The sequence below is a fragment of the Monodon monoceros genome, unplaced genomic scaffold (genome assembly GCF_005190385.1).
Source record: "Monodon monoceros isolate NGI ecotype Baffin Bay Population unplaced genomic scaffold, NGI_Narwhal_1 Super_Scaffold_14, whole genome shotgun sequence".
Taxonomy (NCBI): domain Eukaryota; kingdom Metazoa; phylum Chordata; class Mammalia; order Artiodactyla; family Monodontidae; genus Monodon; species Monodon monoceros.
This window is the reverse complement of record NW_021703770.1, coordinates 35,841,647-35,864,255: the sequence shown is the minus strand read 5'-3', so window position 1 is coordinate 35,864,255 and position 22,609 is coordinate 35,841,647. Positions and strand designations below refer to the sequence as shown.

Sequence of the window (22,609 nt, the reverse complement as noted above, 5' to 3'; positions counted from 1 at the left end):
TCTAACCCTCTAGTGCTTGATCCTTCCTTATGCACAGAGTTTAGGTCCCCATAGCCCATTCTAAATTAGGCTCTGCGCTAGGCCTGTCTCTTTATATTCAGAGATGCGGAATGTTCTTTAGGGCATAAAAGGGAACACAGTTGTTCTCCCTGTCCACCCCTCCCCCCGCCACCAAGTCTCCTAGTGGCTCTTTGAACAGCCTTCTTTCTGGCCTCTGCTAGAGGACCATCCTTTGCCTTCTGTTCACTGTCCAGACATCTTTCTCATCATTCTGAGAGAATACATACAGTGGTGTCTCAGCCTGAGAGTGAAGATCAGAACCTGACCAAGTCCATTCAGGGAAATTGAGGATGCTTCTGCTGGGGTCGCAAGTCGGTTTCACTCTGCTTGCCAGCTTCCTGTCGCCTTGAGAGTGGCTGGGCTGTCTGGAGCACTCCCTTGGAAAGAATTCTGAGCCTGCTGCCAGGGGACTGGTGAGCAGAGCCGCCAGGGCTTGTGAACCGGGTGCAGTGGCTTTTGGGGCGGAACCTGGGTTACTGGAAGGAGCATGTGTGGCATTTGTAATCGAAGGACCCATGACTGAGTGTCAGCTGAAAACGTCATGACCTTGTGTGGGTTTCCCCAAAGTCTGAGAGTCCTCATCTGTAGAGCGGCGTAACAATAATCACACCACATAGGGCAGGCAAAACGTCTTCAGTAATATAAGACAGAATGTGTAGTGGTGGTGGTTTCTTGATTTAATCTATCACCCATGAGGGAGACATGCCAAAAGGATGGCACTGTGGCCTGCAAGGCGAATCAGAAGGACCTCATTGAATTTGGGGCGGGGGGGGGGATCTTTATAATACATTTAAAAAATCTGCCTACTGGGATAGGCAAACACACATGGAGGGCAGGCCAGAGCACCAAAGGCTGAATAAAAACAGGAGGCTGAGAGGCCAGACGGACAAGCCAACACATGATTATTCGGACAGCCTGCAAGTACTTTTCCTGCCTAAAATCAACCTTGTCATAGTCCTTATTGCTGATAATGACAAGATTTTGTCACCCAGGCTCGAAATTTCAGTCTCCTTTGCTTCTTTTTTTATCCTTGCAGCTCGTCACTTCCTGTGTGTCTAATAATTCCACCTCCATGTGGAAAGGCCTTGAGATTCAAACCTTGACTCTTCCACACGTAGGACCTAAGTAACCTCTCAAACTAATGCCTAAGATGACAATCTGACAGGGTTGTCATGAGATTTAGAGATGAAGTGGATCAGACCCTCATTACTGCTCAGCCAGACTATTGCAGTACTTTCTAGAATGCTTTCCTGCCTCCGTTTTAGCCTCCCAGCCTTTTCTAGCTTGATCTTCCTAATGACAGCTCTGATCACGTCATATCCTGCCACAAAAACCTTCATTAACTTTTTGGATAAAGGCTCAAATTCCTCGCCTGGTTTTGAGGACTCGCTGCCATCTGGCCCTAGCCTGCATTCCTGGTCTCATCCCCTAGCACTTCGCTTTTGTCTACTGTGCTTTAACCAAATCGAACTGCTTCCTGTTTTCAGCGCAGGCCCCTGTCCCAGTGGCTTTACTCATACTTGAAATTGTTCTTCTCTCTTATTTGTTTGTTTGTTTTGGGGGCGGGGGGCGCGCCCTGTGGCTTGCAGGATCTTAGTTTCCCAACCGGGGATTGAACCCAGGCCCCAGCAGTGAAAGCGCCAAGTCCTAACCACTGGACCGCCAGGGAATCCCGAAATTATTCTTTTCTACACCTCTTGGGTTCCCAAACCTTCTCATCTGTCCAGTCCCTGTCCAAGTGCTCCCAGGTCCACTGCACCTCCCTGCGAACTCTGGTCTCAGCCTCAGGCTTCAGTAGTATCTTTCTCTGACTCTCCATTATTCTTTCTGTGAAGTCTTTCTGTGTTTATGGCTTCATGCTTTGTGTTACTTGGGTGCATGATTTATTTAACCTATTGTGAATCCTGGGAGGCTCTTTCCTAAGCACTTAACAAAGCACCTACTCTAGGAGGCAGCTAGGGGAAGTGTTATGATAAGTAAAGCAGGCAAGGGGGTAATAAGTTGACCAAGACTTGACAGGCCCACTGGAACTGAAAGGACAGGAAAGCAGCTGCGTAGCACTGTCTCGGGAGATCTGGGACCAGGTAACTTTCTGATGCCAGCCAAGAGCTTTTATATGGTTCTTGTTAAGGTTTGAAGAGGTAAGGCAACTAATTTGAGTCACTCTTATATGCCAGCTACCCTTCTAGGTGTTTTACATAATTTACTCATTTGAACCCCAAACAGATCACATTCTTTCCTTCCTTAATATTCTCCATTGGCTTCTTGTTGCACTTAGAATAAAACCCAAACTCTGTAACTAGCCCTAAAGGATCCCTAAATCTGGCTTGTATTTCCTAACTGGGTTCACTGCCCTGCCTCACCTAGCCATTTTTCTCTTACCGTCTGTACCCCACCCCTTCCTTCATTAAAGCTTCACCCATGAATCCCAAATTTATGTGTTGGTTTTTTTTTTTTTTTTTCTCCAAACCTTAAAAAACAACCCCATTATGATAACAGCAGTAAACACATTGCCTTTGTCTGGTGCTTAACTTTTCAAAACACATTCTTAGGTTATTTTATCTCATTTCAGTACATAATCTTTGGTCTGCCTTTTCCAAAGATAAGAATATAGAGGGAATAGAATGCCAAGAAAACCTGATGATTTGTCAGAGAACTTCTTTGCTAAATCGCCTGCCCGTTGTGGAACTAACTCATACTTTTCTTTAAACTTCAGATATGTTCTGAAAGCTTTTCTTCAACTACAGTTTTGCTAATCATACTCGCTTTAAAATGTGCTGTGAAGTTGCTTGGCTCTTTGGAGAGAAACAAGAAACTGGCAGTTCTAGCAGCCACTGTGGGGAGGGTGACCGTCAGATAGGAATAGGAGGGAGACTCAGTTTTCACTATATACCTTTCTGAACGTAAAAAAAGTTTTAACCACAAGCTTGTGGTATCTATTTAAATTAGTCATATATGTGTATGCTCTGGAAAATTGCCATTCTCATTATTATAACTTCAAAAAGCAATCAGACCATATTAGACAGTTTGGAAAACAGAGGAAGCAAAAAAGGTCATTCCAGATTCTACCACAATCAAAAAAAACAACCACTTGGGATTGCCATTTCAAAATGGATTCTAGAGTGGGTTTGTTTTTTTTTTTTTTTTGCAGTACGCGGGCCTCTCCCTGTTGTGGCCTCTCCCGTTGCGGGGCATAGGCTCCGGACGCGCAGGCCCAGCGGCCATGGCTCACGGGCCCAGCCGCTCCGCGGCATGTGGGATCTTCCCGGACCGGGGCACGAACCCACGTCCCCTGCATCGGCAGGCGGACTCTCAACAACTGCGCCACCAGGGAAGCCCCTAGAGTGGGTATTTTGTAAAAGGAATAACCTGACTCCCCATTTGAACCTCTTCTGTAAGTAGGTATTTCCGAATATGATTTTTATAGTAGGAAATGCCTTTAGTTACTGTTGTTAGCAAAAGAATTTTCTCTATATAAAAGATGAAGGTTATTCATCTTCCTCTCAGTTTTGACAAGAGTGAAACATAGAGCTCTATCACAAGTTTCTCAGCTTAGAACAAAGGAGAAATAGCAACCCAGTCTCAGCCGAGCCTCACCAAACTCTGGAAAACCTGCCCCCCACACCTCTAGCCCCGTCACAGTTGGTCCATGTGCGTATAACCAGCCCGGGCAGTTAGGAAGAGTAAAGGAAATAGAAATGCAGCAGTGGAATTGTCAGAATCTCACAATTGGTTGGATGTAAGGGAAAAGGAAGATGGGAAGCCCGAAGATAATCAGGTTTTGAGGAACAACAGGAGATTTAAGAGATTAGGTTTTGGAATTGGTATTCCTGGATCCCAATCCCGTTTCTACAGTTTGTTACTTGCCTGATCTTGGGCAGCGTTCTTAACCCCTGAGCCTCAGTTTTCTCATTTACAAAACAGGGATAATTTTGCACCTACTTCATTAGGTTATTGGAGGGCTTAAGAGAGAAATTCCACATAAAGCACTTAGTGCAGTGCCTGAGTGTTTTCCACTTTTAATTATTAATGGTGATGCTGTTTTGTAAGATAGAGAACAGGAAAGTAGGAGCAGAGGTGGGAGGTGTTAAGGAAGATGGTTTCCGCTTTGATGGGGTGAGTTTGAAGTTCCCGAGAGAAATATATTCAGCAGTTTCTAGGAGACAGAAATGGGGGCCTGGGATAGAAAGCGGCTTGCCTGTGCTTCTGCAGAAGTAAGGGTCTGCCACGAAGTAGCTTTGCACTCATTCTCTGACACTGCTTCCTGGATGGGCTCAAAGTTCTTATTGTTTGAACCTGCGAAAAATGTTTGGTCGCCTGAACAAGCTCGTTAGCATGTGCGTGGCTAGCTGGAGAGTTTTTCCAACCACTGGCGTCAGCGCTGCTGCATGTTTGTTCACTGCTCTAGGGTGCCCGGCCCAGGGGACAGTGAGGTGAAAGCCAACTGCACACCAAGCCGTGTGCCCTTGGCTGCATGAATGGGCTGGCAGTGTCTCTGCCTCAGAAACGTTTGCCTGGCGCTTCCCTGGTGGCACAGTGGTTAAGAATCCGCCTGCCAATGTAGGGGACACGGGTTCGAGCCCTGGTCTGGGAAGATCCCACATGCTGCGGAGCAACTAAGCCCGGGTGCCACAACTACTGAGCCTGCGTGCCACAACTACTGAGTCCGCGTGCCACAACTACTGAGCCTGTGCTCTAGAGCCCACAAGCCACAATCACTGAGCCCACGAGCCACAACTACTGAGCCCGTGAGGCACAACTACTGAAGCCCACACTCCTAGAGCTCATGCTCCACAAGAGAAGCCACCGCAATGAGAAGCCCGCGCACTGCAACGAAGAGTAGCCCCTGCTCGCCGCAGCTAGAGAAAGCCTGCATGCAGCAATGAAGACCCAAAGCAGCCAAAATTAAATAAATTTTTTTTTTTTTTTTAAAAAAGGAAATGTTTGCCTGCTCCCTCAGTGGGTGGGGCTTCGTGTTGAAAGGCCACCAGCTGTTGAAGTTAAACTCCATGTGGTCAATGTAATGTTCTATTTTAAGGACCATATACTGGGGTTACTTAACATTTTTTTCTTTCTTGCAGATCATCAATGCCGTGGTACTGCTGATTCTGTTGAGTGCCCTGGCCGATCCAGATCAGTATCACTTTTCAAGTTCTGAACTCGGGGGTGACTTTGAGTTCATGGATGATGCCAGTAAGTACATCAGACAACTATTGTAGGTATTTTGGTATTTTCAAGGGCAGGGAATCCAGCTGCCGGTTCTTCCTATTAAATTACAAATATTGATTCATGGGACAATTTGAACTGATACTTAACTCTCTTCCCATCATTACAAGTCAGAACAACAAATATTCACGTGCTACATGTATTCTGTCTCTGTTCTAAGTGTAAGAGTCTCATTAAAATCTCTTTTGTCTTTTCTTCATCTTAATGTTAACTTAGCCATTTTTTAAAATTGTTTCTTTGTCATAATCTTTTTACGCTGGGCCTTTTGGCTAGGAGAGGGAGTCAATGGCAGGAAGGAAGGGTCAAATGATATTACATATCTTATTGTGTCTTCTATTATGTTTCAGTATTTACCATTCTTCCAGGAGGTGATCATTCTCCATTCTAGAAATCCTTTTGATGATTATTTTGTTGCTTTTTCCAGATAAATAGAAATGTACACAGGGATGTGGATGTGGGGTGTGCAGAAAGGAGGCTAGGCCCCCAGCTCTAAGATCATGGAAACCTAAAGATCATACAACTAAAGTCAAGCTGTGTCCATGCTAACTGAAAGGGGCAGAGCTGTGCACAATCCCAAACAAAAGGTCATGCAAATTTATTTTTCACTGGCTTTGCAGAACTTTCAGTGCATTTAAAAAAAAAAAGTGTCTGGAGCAAAGTGAGTAACGTGGAGAGGGGCTGAAGATGCAGTTTTAGGGAATGACTAGGAGCATTCAACAGACAGGGTGAGACTTGTGAAGTTTATTCTCGGAGTGAGAAAACCATTCAGTGGTTTTTAGTAATTCTGCGGTTATGAACTGATATGTGTTTTCAGAAGATCCCTTTTGTTGCTGAGTAGAGGATACATTTAGGGGACTGGGTGTGTGAGTACAGAGGCCTGGAGACTGGTTTGGGGGGTGTTTCTCTGCGATCCAGGCTACACTGGGGATGGGGAAGAGGGTGGGTTTGGAGGTGGGATTGACAGAACTTCCTGGTATGGGCAGTGAGGGAAAGGGAGGAATCAAAGATGACTCCTACTTTTCAACTTGAGTATATATGGTCTGCATCCTTACTGGGGTGAGAGAGTCTAGGGTCAGGAGATGGGAACACACCTTGGAGAAAACTCGAGTGATTTTTTTTTTTTTTTAATTAATTTACTTATTTTTATATTTATTTTTGGCTGTGTTGGGTCTTCGTTTCTGTGCGAGGGCTTTCTCTAGTTGTGGCAAGCGGGGGCCACTCTTCATGGCGGTGCGGGGGCCTCTCACTATCGCGGCCTCTCTTGTTGCGGAGCACAGGCTCCAGACACGCAGGCTCAGTAGTTGTGGCTCACGGGCCTAGTTGCTCCGCGGCATGTGGGATCTTCCCGGACCAGGGCTCGAACCCGTGTCCCCTGCATTGGCAGGCAGATTCTCAACCACTGCGCCACCAGAGAAGCCCCTCGATTGATTTAAGTGGCTTAGCATAGTTGCTAGGAGTGTGGCTCTGAGGCCGGAGACCGTAGTTTGAAACCTGACCCTGCCATGTGTGAAATGTGATAACATTGGGCTAGTTACGGATGTTTGTGTGGCTTAGTTTCCCCCTCTGAATACAGGGGTGATCGTAGTTATCTACCTCGTGGGATTGTTGTGATTAAATATGTTAGTGTACGAAAAATGCTTCAAATGGGGTGTGGCCCATAATAAGGGCTCAATGTATTTCACTGTTTTACTCACTGTTCTTAGATATATTAAAGTGGAGAGATTAAAAAGGTAGTTTGATATGTGAACCAGACATCTGGGCGGAGGTAAATTTGAGGACATAAGCTTCAAAATGGTATTTACGTTAGGGAGATAGTAAAGAGACTTTTCCTGAAGGAGCCCTGACATGAGAGGCCAGGAGGAGGAGCCTGAGAAGAGCTGGAAGTGAAGTAAATGCAAAGCCGGGAGATGCTTTGTATCCATCATCTCCTACCACCATTGCTTCTAGTAGATACCAAGGCATTGTATCGTCCTGGGGTTCGGGACCTTGTCAGACTGAGACAGGACTTCTGCTGTAACATTGCTCATTCTCTCTGTTCTCAATAACCCTGTTACCCTGATGAATTCCTCCAGAAAGATAATGAATTCCATTAATATTAAATTAATATCTCTCTGCCTTCCTTCCCCTGAGTTAAAAGACTATATAACCTCTAAATACAATGTTTGATTGACGTTTAAAAATAAGTTACCTTTCACTGTTTCCAGTAGCAGGATTCCCTTTCTAAGTAATTGAGGTTAGCAAAGAAGTTTTGAATGATTCAGATACAGTTGTGTCTGAATCAAATAGTCACACTGCCTGCCTTTTTCTAATTGCCGGAGATTAAGCTGGGTGGTGAACTGTCTGACAGTATAGGCTTAATTTACCTGACCTCGGAGGCTTACTGGTACTCAAGACCTTACAATAGTAATTGTTTTGTAATGACCTGGATATTAATTCAAGTGCATTTGCAGTTTCTCTGATATTTCATATATTTGAAAGAAGTGAATGAATAGTTTGTAATTACTTTTAGGACTACCTATTGATCATTTAAATTGCATGGTTAAAAAGATACAGAAGGATGAATATTCATTCATGTGAGCGAATCTTTTTTTAACTTGCTTCTTACATTTTCCTTTCATATATTTTGATCTCTCTCTCTCTCTTTTTTTTTTTTGGCGGTACACGGGCCTCTCACTGTTGTGGCCTCTCCTGTTGCGGAGCACAGGCTCCGGATGCGCAGGCTCAGCGGCCATGGCTCACGGGCCCAGCCGCTCCGTGGCATGTGGGATCTTCCCGGACCGGGGCACGAATCCGTGTCCCCTGCATCGGCAGGCAGACTCTCAACCACTGCACCACCAGGGAAGCCCTTTGATCTCTTTTTAAAAAGAACTTTGTAGGTCAAACATCATCATGGCTGACAAACCTTTCTATATTTAACATACATGAGGATACAACTAAATAGTCCTTGAAATGGGTACAATCAATTGCTTTGAATTGTGCTTGAAAGTTATGGTATATAACAATTTTTTTGTTTTGTTTTGTTTTTTGCGGCTTGCGGGATTTTAGTTCCCTGACCAGGGATAGAACCCGTGCCCTCGGCAGTGAAAGCGCGGAGCCCTAACCACTGGACATCCAAGGAATTCCCGGTGTATAGGAATTTTAGGTTGATATCTTTTTGGAATGGTGGTAGCCATCTCAAGGTTTTATCCAGAAGGACAGAGCAGGAGTGTATCTCACTTTTTCCATGTGATCTTTTCCTAAAATGATCTGGTAGAAGAAAGTCAGATCCCTATGATTTATATTAAAATGGGGCATATAGGAGAATCCACTGGGATAAAGAAAAAAATATAAAGAGTTCTCTTTTTAAAAACACCTATCTCTTCAACATTTGTATTTTTACGTAATTTATATACAAAAAATTGTAATATATATTTATAATTTACAAATAAACGTATTTATGTAATCAAAAATTGACTATGCTAGGAAAGACTGGGAACTGTCATAGATGGGAGGAAACAAAGGAGATACAACTACATGCAGTACAAGACCCTGGATTAGATTCTGGAACGGAAAAAGGACGTGAGGGGGCAAAGAGAAACAGGTAGAATTCAAATAAGTAGACTTCATGAAATTTTATTTGTGAAATTTTAATGGACTGGCAAGGCACTGTAACAGGAAGTGTCAGAGCCAAACATAATGCCAAACAGATCATCCAAATTAATTTCTGATTCATTTTGTAGCAAAATTGTCATTCAGGGGCTTCCCTGGTGGCACAGTGGTTGAGAATCCGCCTGCCAATGCAGGAGACACGGGTTCGAGCCCTGGTCTGGGAAGATCCCACGTGCCGCGGAGCAACTGGGCCCGTGAGCCACAAATACTGAGCCTGTGCGTCTGGAGCCTGTGCTCCGCAACAAGAGAGGCCACGATAGTGAGAGGCCTGCGCACCGCGATGAAGGGTGGCCCCCGCTTGCCACAACTAGAGAAAGCCCTCGAACAGAAACGAAGACCCAACACAGCCATAAATAAATACATTTGGAAAAAAAAAAAAAGTTAAAAAAAGAATTGTCATTCAAGCCAAACTTACTTTATTCACCTGCACTGGGAAGGAAATGGCCATAAAAATAATGAAGAATTTGTTTACTGTATATAGGAACCTGGTTTAGGATAAAAACACTACTGCATTTATTGGAGAAATGATGGTCTTTATAGTCAGTGGTTCTGGGTGAAATCAAGAAGAGAAAAACAGATAACTTCATCAGAGAAGGTATCCATATGACCAATAAGCACCTGAAAATATTCTCCACATTATTAGTTGTAAGAGAAATGCAAATTATAAGCACAGTAGTGAATCACACCACCCCTTCAAAATGGCAACATGAACAGAACTGACAATGCCACCTGTTGATACGGCTTTGGAACCACTGGATTTCTCAAGCTACAGCTGGGAGTGTAAATCGTTCAACCACTTTGGGAAAACCAAAGCTATATAGATATACATCCACCCTATGACCCAGCAGTTTCACTCCTAGGTATGTACCCTACAGTAAATGAATGCTTGTGTCCATCATTAGCCATGTATAAAAATGGCCACGGTCGCTTTATTCATAATAGCCAAAAACTGGAAACAGTCCAGATTTCCACCAGTGGTAGAATGGACAGAAGCGAAGAGATGAAACAATCCAAACAGAATGGGTGCTGGAGATTCATTATACTTCTGTGTATGTTTGAAAGTTTTGGTAATACAAACTAAGAAACAGAAGGGAAAAGAAGATCGGCTGAGGCTTTCCATATGGCTCTTGGCACCACATTGGGAAAGGCCCAGGCTGCCTACCTGCTGTCTGTTCACATAGCCTCAAACCAGCGGGGCACTTGGTCTGCAGAGCTTGTCCACTTGTGCGTGACGTGCCAGTGTCTTGAGGAAGTAGACATACATATGCGACAGCTGGGAGAGCGGAGCCACAGGACCATCCTGGCCCTTTATTTTCATCCCTCTATCCTCCCATCCTTCCATCCTGTCATCTCTTTAGCTTTTTTCTTTTTTAAAAAATATTTATTTATTTATTTATTTGGTTGCGCCAGGTCTTTGTCGTGGCATGTGGGCTCTTTTAGTTGCGGCAGGCGGGATCTAGTTCCCTGACCAGGGATCGAACCCGGGCCCCCTGCATTGGGAGCACAGAGTCTTAATCACTGGACCACCAGGGAAGTCCCATCTCTTTATCTTTTAAGTCACATGGCTCAAAAGGTTACATATTCTACACCTTGACTACATCTTATTTTTTTACAAGGATAATTCAATGAATATTTATTTTCAAAATCTTTTTACAAAGATGGAGGTGTAAGAAGACTAGGGATGGTGAAGTAATTTGCTTAATCAAGACCAGCTGTTACCATCCCTAGACGTGAAAGAGAGATGGGAGGCAGTGGCTACTAGAGCTGGAAATGAGAGTCATACAGAGTTGAACTCCTTATAAGGAGCCATGCTACCTTTTCGGTCCAGGGCCAACCCAAGGCAGCCTCACAGCAGGGGGCAGCCTCTTCCTCTCTCTGATCCTTTGTCTGGACTCCTCATTGAGTGAACTCAACTAACGACACAGGGTAAGGGAGCCCTGTTGATGGCCCATACCTGTGTGCCTGCTAGGGCAGATAACTGGATGGTGAGAGTGGGTTTGGAAAGACAAATGGAAGACATCTGGTAGAATCATTCACCTCCTTATCCAGTGTTCCACTTAACCAAACTTGGTGAAGGTGACTTTTTAAAAATTAGATACATTAAGCCTGTAGAATTCCTTATTTGTTTGAGTTTGCCAGCGACTGAGCAGGAACTAAACTAGCACAGGTGTCCAGTGCTGCTTCTCTGATGGTGCATTTTGTTGTTTGCATTTCAGTGGTTTTGAAATTAGGATGTGATTTACAATTTAACATAGATTTAGTATTAGTATCTTTTTTTTTTTTTTGGCGGTACGCGGGCCTCTCACTGTTGTGGGCTCTCCCGTTGCGGAGCACAGGCTCCGGACGCGCAGGCCCAGCGGCCATGGCTCACGGGCCCAGCCGCTCCACGGCATGTGGGATCTTCCCGGACCGGGGCACGAACCCGCGTCCCCTGCATTGGCAGGCGGACTCTCAACCACTGCGCCACTAGGGAAGCCCAGGATCTTTTTGTTTTTTTACTTCAAATCTTTATTTTGAAAAAATTCAAACCTTTCAGAAAAGTTTGCTATACAGTGAACACCTATCTTGCTGTTTTCATTAACAATAATTTGGAGTTCCTCATTCTTTATAGGATTACCTCTTATTAAATATTGATTAAGTGTAAAACAATGTTTATAAAATAAGCTGAGTAATTGTAAGTACTTGTGCACCCACAACTTGATTTGAGGAATTGAATTTTACCTTAACTTTCGAAAGAGCCCCTCTGATCTTGGAGATAGCTGCCACTCTTCTGAACTGTTTATCATTCTTTTGCTTTTCTGTATAAACTTACCACGTATATTTGTATCACTCAGTGATCTGTTGTTTAAGTTTCACGTGGTTGAACTTTATATTGTGGATTCACACAGTATGCCTTCTTCTGAGACTTGCTTTTTCAACTTTACTGTGTTAATGAAAAAATTATTCAGATGCTTGATAAAGATGATAAGGAAGACTTTATTCAAGAGTGGCTACTGTAGTGGGGGCCTTGCAGTAGGGGAGAAAAATCAAGCTCAATTCCCCCTCCAAAAAGGACAGGTGGCGTTTATAGCCAAGGAGCAGGGTGGAGGTCAGCGAATGGAAAATCACTAAGAGGAAACATCAAGGCTGGGGGATTCTTGCTAGATAACTCAACAGGATTCTTCCTAAAGGCAGACCAGGGTGATATGCTATTGAGGGTGAAAAATAAGGAATTTGACCAGATAGCAGAGTCATTGGATACCAAGAGTGAGGTACACTAACTCCGTAGGATTCTTGCCAAAACTTGACTAAGTGGGCCAAGGATAGAGCCTAAGGTGTTTGGTCAGAAGGGAGAGTCTTTGTTATGTGTCTGCGTCTAATTGGGAAAACCTGTATGCTTCCAGCACCCAGTTAGTTGTAAGGGAATCTGGGAAATTTAGATTTTAGCTTTCTAGCCTCTGCAGAATAGGAAGGCACTTCAGAAGGTGGGAATGAAAGCTTGGTGCCAGTTCACCACCTCTCCTGCAAATATGTGTAGTATATGGTAGGACTAACCTACCTTCTTTTTCAGAAATCTGCTTGAGCACCACATGTCTAGTTGTCAGGAAATACTGCTGTATATCTCTGACTGTTAAATTTGTTGATTAGCTGAGGGAGAAGCAACATCTTTACATGTTGTATTTTGGACATCTGTTTTTTTGAAAAACGACTTTATTGCACTATACTTTGTATGCTGTAAAACCTACCCATTTAAAATGTACAACTTCATGATTTTTAGTAAGTTTATAGAGATGTGAAATCTTTAAAAAGTCTAATTAAAACTTATGCCTTTCCAATTGTGCAAGTCTTCTTTAGTGTCCAGCAGTAATGTTTCCAGAATTGTTCCAAATAGATCATGAATATTTTTTATTAAATTTATTTTATTTCCTTCTCTTAAGGTCTAGTCACACATCTTGGTTCTCCAGTGACCATAATTACAAAAAATGTAAATGCTCCTTATTGGTTTTTCTGTTTCTGTTTTTAAATTTATTTATGTATGTATGTATGTATGTATGTATGTATGTATGTTTGGCTGCGTTGGGTCTTCGTTGCTGCACGTGGGCTTTCTCTTGTTGCAGCGAGCGGGGGCTACTCTTCCTTGAGGTGCGCGGGCTTCTCATTGCAGTGTCTTCTCTTGTTGCAGAGCACGGGCTCTAGGTGCGTGGGCTTCAGTAGATGTGGCACGTGGGCTCAGTAGTTGTGGTTCGCAGGTTCTAGAGCACAGGCTCAGTAGTTGTGGCGCACGGGCTTAGTTGCTCCACGGCATGTGGGATCTTCCCGGACCAGGGCTTGAACACGTGTCCCCTGCATTGGCAGGCGGATTCTTAACCACTGCGCCAACAGGGAAGTCCAGGTTTTTCTGTTTTTATATAAGCAACCTTTATGAGACTTAATTATGTCAGTATAAATTTCTCAATATGAGAATAGCTGGCAGGAGCTAATTTCCTTATCTTAGAAAGTGAGGAGTTAACAGAGATTCTCTGAACTTGACATTTTCCGTATATTACTTAACTAACTAATCCTTTGTAACTTATAGTTTAAATCTTAACACCTGACAACATGTATGAACCTTGAAAATATTATTCTAAATGAGATAAGCCAGACACAGAAGGCCGCGTATTGTATGATTCCAGTTATATGACATGTACAGTATAGGCAGATCTAAAGAGATAGAAGGTACCTTAATGGTTGCCAGGGGCTGGAGGGTGGGGGAGAATGGGGAGTGACTTCTAAGGGTATAGAGGGGCTTTTTTTTTTGGGAGAATGAAAATATTCTGGAATAAGTGGTGATGGCTGTGCAACTTCGTGACTAAAAAACCCACTGAATTATATATATGCTTTTTCAAAGGGTGCATTTTATAGAATGTGAATTATATCTTAATACAGAAAATTTATGAGGGGAAAAAAAGACCCAGCCCAAATAACCACATCCTCCCATAAATTCTTTTTTGTTCCTCTTGGCTGAAAATATTGTCCCCTCTGAACTCCCCTAGCTTGTCATCTGTTATCTGCTATTGAATTCTTCCATCCCTTCCTAGTAGATGCTAAGCATCTGAGAGCAAAGATTATGTCCTCTTAATCTCTGCAGCCTCACATTTTTATCCCATGTTACACACCTATTTAGTATTCATGAAATAAATTTTGGGTTTAAGAATAAAGTTGTAAATTAGCAAGTTACAAGAAACCCCTCTTATATCTGAATTTACTTCAATAAAAAGTTATAAACAATTGCCACACAAATAACAAAAAGTATATTAGAGCTTTGCTTCTGTTTTAGGGGAATAAAATTAGTGCCTTATGCTTATTCTTCCCCAAGCTTTCAACCTCAGAACGTGAGGCCCCATAGGAGGGACTTACCTGGGTTTTGTGTTTACCCCCGCAGGGGTTGAGGGCTTTTGTATTTTGCTCTCAGTAGCTCATATTGTTGCTGTGAGTTCATCTGAAAATAGTTCTCCTCTAGACTTAATGGTGAAACTATACCCCAAATACTGTTTGTTTTCATGAGCCAAAAACATGGCCGAAAATTGAGCCATAAGAATGACTCGTGACTAGGCAAGTATGATGTGAGAGCATAAATCAGGTGTTAGTTATCTATCTAGCTACCAGTTTTATGGGAAGGACACAAACCCAAGAAATGTTAAGGAAGAGTAGAATTAGAAAGATTATTTTAACAAAGGCATTTCGGGGAAACTCCTTTATATGCCTATTCTATTTCAATGATTAATTGACTAAGTATCAGGAAATGCTTTCTAATTATGCCTTTGTGGCCTGTGGTGTAGCTTTTCTTTGGAACCTTTTCAAATTAGAACTGAGTCATTAAGCCAGGAATTTAATTTAGGAAACAACTTGCCCACAGTGTGCTCTGACTTTGGTTGGTGGAGCTGCTGTGCAAAGAATAAGTAAAGGATATTCCTGTCACTGACCAGTACTTTACCGATTGTAAACATTTCTATATTGTTAGTAGGACCAGTTACTCATTTGCCTGTTGACATAATTATAAAAGAAATGAATTTTCATTCCTCAGAGTAACTCTCATGTTCACCATGGTACGCCGCACACTACTTCAGAGGAGCTGGCTTGTGCTCTAGGTTGCTAGGAGATACAAGGTTCATTAACCTGTTTTATCTTCTCTGCTCTGTGTTTTTATTTGATTTACGCTTTGATCCTACCTAAGCTATTTGACATGCTTGTGATATATTCAGTCTGTTCAGTGTGGTTGGTGTAGTCATTAATAGGAATAGAATTTTGAAAATTTCCTCATCTCAAATTAACATTTTTTCTGTGGTATCTCATTGTGAGCGGTGATGGGATACTTTATGACTTTCATTTTATTTGTGCCTTTTAAATTTCTCCTGAGATTTATATTCTTTGAAAAAGATGGAAATTAAAAAAATTTTAATGATTATGTGAGATTTTGCTCTGGAGTGGTTTTCTTTTTTTTCCAGAATAGGACATAAAATTATTCAAGATTTTAGTGTTTTATTCTGTATTAATATTTTATATTAATAAAGGTTTTATTGATACGCCTAATATTAATATAAAAGATAATTTATATAAATTTTATTATAACATAAATATTAATGTAACCATTATATTTATATTTTTTTTTCTTTTTAAAAATATTTGTTTATTTATTTTTGCTGCGTTCGGTCTTCGTTTCCGTGTGAGGGCTTTCTTTAGTTGCGGCAAGTGGGGGGGGGCACTCTTTATCGCAGTGCGTACGCGCAGGCCTCTCACTGTCGCGGTCTCTCTTGTTGTGGAGCACAGGCTCCAGACGCGCAGGCTCAGTAATTGTGGCTCACGGGCCCAGTTGCTCCGCGGCATGTGGGCTCCTCCCAGACCAGGGCTTGAAACCGTGTCCCCTGCATCGGCAGGCAGACTCTCAACCACTGCACCACCAGGGAAGCCCCATATTTTTATTTTTAAATAAAGCCTTAGATTTTTTTGTTTGCTTGTTTCTCTCTCTGCCTCTCTATTTCTCTTAAGATCTATGAGGGAGTCAAAGAGTATCCTCTAATGGGCTAGCTTTTATAAAACTCATTTTTTCTCATTATAAAATAGGCTTGTACAGAATTTGGAAACCGTCAAAGTAAGACAAAGAAAATAAAAAATTTCTGCCTGAGTTCAATCAAGTTTTAGAGATTACTACAAGTTCTGATAGGCTTTGCACATAATAAAGGATGTCCACTCCTTTTAGGGAGGCTCTCTGGTTTCCCAGGACTTTGACCTCCACTACTGCATTTGCTTTACCTCCTTCGCAGCTGGGTAGCATGGTGGCTAAGAGCATTGCCTCTGGAGTTAAACTTCTGGGGTAGAATAGCTCATCCACCACTTGCCAGCTGGGCAACCTTGGGCAGGTTACTTGCCCGCCAAAAATACTGTGAGGCATACGTGAAATGTCCTTGTTGGTACCTCTTCCCTCATAATAAGGGAAGGTGAGTTCATTTAGCATTAAAATTATAAAGTAAACTATAAAATACATATGTATACTGAGAGAAGTCATGCTCTTTTAAGTACTGACTAGTATTAATTATCTCTTGATTCTCTTATAACCTTCTTTTTTTTTGAGAATCAAATTTTTACTCCTTTAGTAAAAGTCATCAGCTTTATTATAAATGTACTGCATTAAATCTAGAGACCATTTTAAGGAAGCTTCATTTTTTTTAAGGTGCCAAATGGTCTTTGTTGATATATATACATCTGACACAGAAAGTACTTTGCCCTTATGATTCTGTTTGTAAACCTGCTTAAAATATCCTCTCATCTCTGAAGCTGAGGATATAGTGTGGGTGGCTCTAGAACTGGAATGCTTTCCTTTGGAGAAATACCCGTAGCAAGTGGCAGCCTAGGTTGGTTCATTTGGTCAGTATTTAAAGCTTAAGTAGAAGCAGCATCGTATAGCAGAGAGAGCCAAAGATTTGAATCATAAGAGCTGGATTAGTCATAGTTTAGCCTTGTGATGCAAATGCTATCTCAGCAGGTTACATGACCTCTGAGCCCTGGTTTCATAATCCATTCACTGGGCACAGTAACATCTACCTCAGAGTAATGAAGACTCAATGAGGTATCTGTGAAAATGCCTTGGAAACTGTCAGCACTGTACAGATACTTTACTGCAAGGGTTTTTGTACTCTCTTAGCCTGATTATAACCCTACACGTTACCTTCAGAAACCCAGATATACTGTACTTCTAATCAGAATAAGTCTTCAGTTTGTACCTACTGTGAAACAGGCTTTGTACTAGAGCTGCTCTATTCAACAAAGATATACAAGCACACAAGTCATTTTAAATTTCCTAGTAGCCTCATTTAAAAAGGTAACAACAAACAGGTGATTAACTTTAATAATGTATTTAACTCAGTATATCCCAAATATTATTTCAGCTTGTAATCAGTATAAAAATCATTAATGGGATTTTTTTTTTGTTTTTGATACTAAGTCCTTGAAATGAGGAGTACATTTCAGTCTTCCGGCACATCTCAATGCAGATTGACCACAGTACAAGTGCTCAGCGCGCACATGCGGCATCTGTCACCTTCTCGGTGTTGAGGTTGCAGTAGTGAACGAGACACAGCAGCGGCTCCTTTTCCTCAGGAAGGTTCCTCTAGCAGAGACAGACAGTACACGAATGAGCAAGATAGTAGTGAAACATGCCGTAAAGAAAATACAGCAGCCACGTGGGCATGACTAGGAGGGTCGCATTAGCTAGGATGGCCAGGGAAGTTCTTGGAGGTGTTGAGCTGAATGATTAAAAAGGCGGAGCCAATCATGTGAAAATATGAGCGACATTACTTCTATTCAGTGGGAACTGCAAATGTGAGGCCCTGGCATGGGATGATCTGGCTGTGTTTAGTGAACTAAATGGTATGGCTGGATTACAGTGAGTAGGAAAGTGTGGGACGGGATGAGAGGAGATTGGAGAGGTTGGCGGGCTCTAGACTAAACAGAGACATAAAGGTCCTGATAAGAAAAAGAATACCTCATTTGTTATATATATAATTCAGTGGACCAGAAGACCAAACTTTGAAATATATATACATAGATATATTTATGGATATATTTAATATAGACCTATGTGTGATTTAGGGAGAAAATCTTTTAGGCACTTTGCTTCCCTTAACAATCGTCGTCTCAGATTCCAAAGGAACTCTGGTGTTTAACTTAGTATAAAGTTCTTGTCTATAATTGGTTTATAAACAAAATGCCTTTGAGGAGTGACTTTAAAAAATGTTAAAACAGTGGAGCTACTACTGACTTTCTTTTTTAAAAAAAACTTTTTTGCAGACATGTGCATTGCTATCGCAATTTCTCTTCTCATGATCCTGATCTGTGCAATGGCTACTTACGGAGCATACAAGGTAAGCAGCTTAGAAATAAGGTCCTGGGCCTTTTCTTTGGTCCCTTACACATGTATCTGTGCAGCTATCTGTAAGGAGTGAGGAATGATTGTTCTCAGTTTCCTGTAAGAATCTTTAAAAGTTTAAATCTCTTGCTAACGTTACGTGGAAAACCAGTGTTACAGTCTCAGAAGTGTTCACTGAGGCTTGCTGGTTCGCTGCTTTTGTTTGGTTTAGCAAGTTGCCATCATGACCTGCTTTAATGAATTTCTACTCCCCCGTTTCCCTTCAGATTAAGAAAAGATTTCTCTGAATTCAAAAAAATATTGTTTTGTAATATTGAACATATTAAATACTAACATCCTGTCCTGTCTTATGTTTAGCAACACGCGGCCTGGATCATCCCATTCTTCTGTTACCAGATCTTTGATTTTGCCCTGAACACCTTGGTTGCAGTCACTGTGCTTGTTTATCCAAACTCCATCCAGGAATACATACGACAGCTGGTATGTGACCTTTATAATTACTAACTATGTTTCTTCGTGAGGGAGACCTGGTTAAGATAGAAATACAAAAGACGTAGAGATAAACATACATATACATATTAATTTGTGGCGTTTTAACTTGCATCTGAGTTACTGATGAGAGATTTTTGAATAAAGATAAGATTTTTTATCTCTTAGAATGCTTTTTGGGAAAACATAACCCCCTGAGGTAGATAAGTTGGTGATGATGGTATTAGAGGTGCCTACCTGATTTACAAGCTACTTACTAATTGTCTTATTTTTGTAAAATGCAATTTGCTCAATTAGCAGAGGATGATAGCCTTTTGCCTCTGCCGGGTATGGGAAAAGTGGAACTCTACTATGTACTGTTTCCTGAACTTATTTGACCATAGAACCCCTTTCTTCTTCAAAACTTTTTTTAAAAAAAAATATTTATTTATTTATTTTTGGCTGAGTTGGGTCCTCGTTGCTGCACGCAGGCTTTCTGTAGTTGCGGCGAGCGGGGGCTACTCTTCGTTGCAGTGCGCGGGCTTCTCATTGCAGTGGCTTCTCTTGTTGCAGAGCACGGGCTCTAAGCATGTGGGCTTCAGTAGTTGTGGCTCACGGGCTCTAGAGCACAGGCTCAGTTGTTTGTGGCGTATGGGCTTAGTTGCTCCGCGGCATGTGGGATCTTCTTGGACCAGGGCTCAAACCTGTGTCCCCCGCATTAGCAGGCGGATTCTTAACCACTGCGCCACCAGGGAAGCCCCAAACTTCTTTCTGGGGCTGGTTTTCTACAATATTAAATGTCCTTTGTGACCATATGAGTGAATATTGGTGGCTGGCTATTAAGAAGCTCATGGAGGGTGTGAGATTAGAGTACTTCTGTGCCTTCACATTTTTTAATCTTTGTGTTTTAAATTATGTACCTTAAAATCTAATTTCTTCAAAATCTTAGAATGCTTTAAATGGAGAGAATAGTATGTTCAGTCTTTACTTTTCATAGTAGTTTCTGAGGACTTCCCTGGTGGTGTAGTGGTTAAGAATCCGCCTGCCAATGCAGGGGACACGGGTTCGAGCCCTGGTCCGGGAAGATTCCACATGCTGCGGAGCATCTAAGCCCGTGCGCCACAACTACTGAAGCCGGCGCACCTAGAGCCCGTGCTCTGCAACGAATGAAGCCACCGCAATGAGAAGCCCACATACTGCAACAAAGAGTAGCCCCCGCTCACCACAACTAGAGAAAAAGCCCCCGCACAGCAACGAAGACCCAATGCAGCCATAAATAAATAAACAAACAAATAAATAAATAAAAATATTTCCTTTAAAAAAAATAGTAGTTTCTGGGCATGGGGGAAGGAACAGGGTTTTTCTGGGACGGAGATACAGACTGGGGGTTTGATGTGAAAATGGAGGTCAAGAAGTTCAGTGGAAAAGAGGAATGGAGGGGATGGAGCCAGGTAGGAAGTGTGGCCACAGGAGTTTGTGATCTTTTGGCAGTCGGCCCAGATCACGTGACTAGTGCTCGACAGACCTAGTATGAAAAGCCTCCATCCAGTGTGTTGCTCCTTAAAAGTATGAGGTTGTCATTGTTGTAAGAAATAGCTTCTTTTTGTTTCTTAGAAATAGATCTATGTTTTCGTAGAGTGTAGTATCAAGAAAATTTTGGTGTTATTTCCCATGTGCTAATTTTATGTATCATCTCTTGTAATAACAGCTAAGTGTTTCTGCATGAGGGGGTTTATATGTGATGAACAGGTTGTAGAATTACCTCTGTCTTTAAGGACTTGAATTCTACTCTGTAATAATGATCTGGCACTGAGCTCCTAAAATCATCCTGGAATTGTGGAGGAAACATGGTCTCCACAGAGCCCATCACGTGAGGGGGCCAGGAGAGGGTGGGATGGAGTAAGGGGACACCAAGGCAAGTCACATGCCAGTTTTGACTACTTGAAGAGTATGTTGTGTGCTCCATCCCATGTATTTGGAGATTTATAAGGAGGAGAAAGGCTAATGTGCAGGCCAGAGTTTAGAACACTCAGGATACTACCAAGACTTCCTGTTCCACCTGCATTGTTTAGTCACTCTGTACCCAGTGGTAAAGTCATAATATTGGTGGTGCTCACAATAATCCTCATATGAGTTTAAAAACTCACTCTCTACTTTTATTTATAATTATAAACCAAATAATACAAGTAGGCATCTTCTGCATGTTCGACTTGAAGATCAGTCTGGGCTGGAAGAGCGAGACCTGCAGGTTATCACAGTGCCTAAGAGACAGCACTGAAAGGGGACATTAAATTTCCACTGCTATTGCCCCTCCTGTCGACAAGTTGAGATATACAGTGAACCTGGGGAGGCTTGTCTGAGAAGGCTGCTAGAGAGCACCACTTAATCCTAGCGCCAGTTCTTTTTATGTGGAGTCTTGTAAAACACAGTTAAAGTAAGTTATGTGTGTGTTTTTATAGGTCTTAAGTGGATGTAGAAACCACGTTCACTCTTCTGGGGGAAAGAGTGTGAAGATCTTTGTGGAAAGGCTCATATATTTCCACTGTAATAGCGGTTGTTTTTTTTTTTTCCACATTCCTGGAAACAATATGATTTTGTGTTGGTCTTGTAAATAACATCAGTTTGTTTGGGGTTTTTTTGTTTTTTTTTTTTTCGGTATGCGGGCCTCTCACTGTTATGGCCTCTCCCGTTGCGGAGCACAGGCTCTGGACGCGCAGGCTCAGCGGCCATGGCTCACGGGCCCAGCCGCTCCACGGTACGTGGGATCTTCCCGGACCGGGACACGAACCCGTGTCCCCTGCATCGGCAGGCGGACTCTCAGCCACTGCGCCACCAGGGAACCCCCAGTTTGTTTTATTTTTGCCCTTTGAGGTCAGTACTACAGACAGCCTTTTTAGGCTCCAAGGGCAGGGGCCAGTTTGATGAGCTGATCACAAAAAGTGACTTAGATTTTATTACTTAGGTATTTTGCCAGAGTGAAAGGAGACTCTGAAAACCACTAGGCGAGGCTCATCCTGGGGAGGAGGAGCCAGGCACGAGTCACGAGTTTTCTCCTTTGTTATGTCTGGGAATACTGCTCACGTGGGATCCAGACACATAGTAGTGGGTGATAAGGGGAGATGAAGGGTGACCGCACACGGGGCTGCCTTCTGTGCACACTGTGTAAGCCGTTTGCAATGAGAGCTTCGATCAGTGCTGAGCACGAGATTCACGGTGACATCCTGTCATTCCCGTGAACCATAGTAGCAGATTTCAGTCCTCCTAAAAGGGTTTCTTTTGACCTGGTAGTTAATCATTATGGTCAGATGGTAGGACTTGTGTTTTTTTGTTTTTCGTTTTAATTCAAGTACAGTTGATTTACAATGTTGTGTTCATTTCTGCTGGACAGCAAAGTGATTGTTATACATGTATATACATATTCTTTTTCATATTATTTTTCGATTATTATCACAGGATATTGAATGTAGTTCCCTGTGCTGTACAGTAGGACCTTGTTTATCCATTCTATATAATAGTTTTGATTCTTTTTAAATGCTGTAAAAACCTACTAATATAAAGGTTCTGCTCTTTGAGGAGAAGTAGCATCAGCAAAAATGCTCTATATTAAGAAGGCACTATTTTAATAGGGTTCTCCAACCCTTGCCCTACACAAGCCCATTAGAATGGTCCAGAATTTGCAGAAAATCCAAATTTTGAGGCGTTGTAAAGACCAATTGACTTCTAACTTTCTATATGGTTGGAGGGCAGAATTAGGTCGTTACGTCTCATGAATCTTCCACTGAATTTTCTTTCTTTCTTTTTTTTTTTTTTTTTTTTTTTTTTTTT

At 42.2% G+C, this 22,609-nt stretch overlaps 1 protein-coding gene across 2 annotated transcripts in view; it reads left to right on the top strand.

Annotated features, from left to right (window-relative positions):
* Positions 1-22,609, top strand: part of LAPTM4B (lysosomal protein transmembrane 4 beta) — a 69,251-nt gene that overhangs the window by 16,360 nt on the left and 30,282 nt on the right. For both annotated transcript variants that reach the window (XM_029223030.1, XM_029223029.1), the window contains exons 2-4: positions 5,142-5,253; positions 18,238-18,311; positions 18,674-18,796. In XM_029223030.1, the coding sequence (XP_029078863.1) occupies positions 5,142-5,253; positions 18,238-18,311; positions 18,674-18,796 (309 nt within the window). The remainder of the gene's footprint in view (positions 1-5,141; positions 5,254-18,237; positions 18,312-18,673; positions 18,797-22,609) is intronic.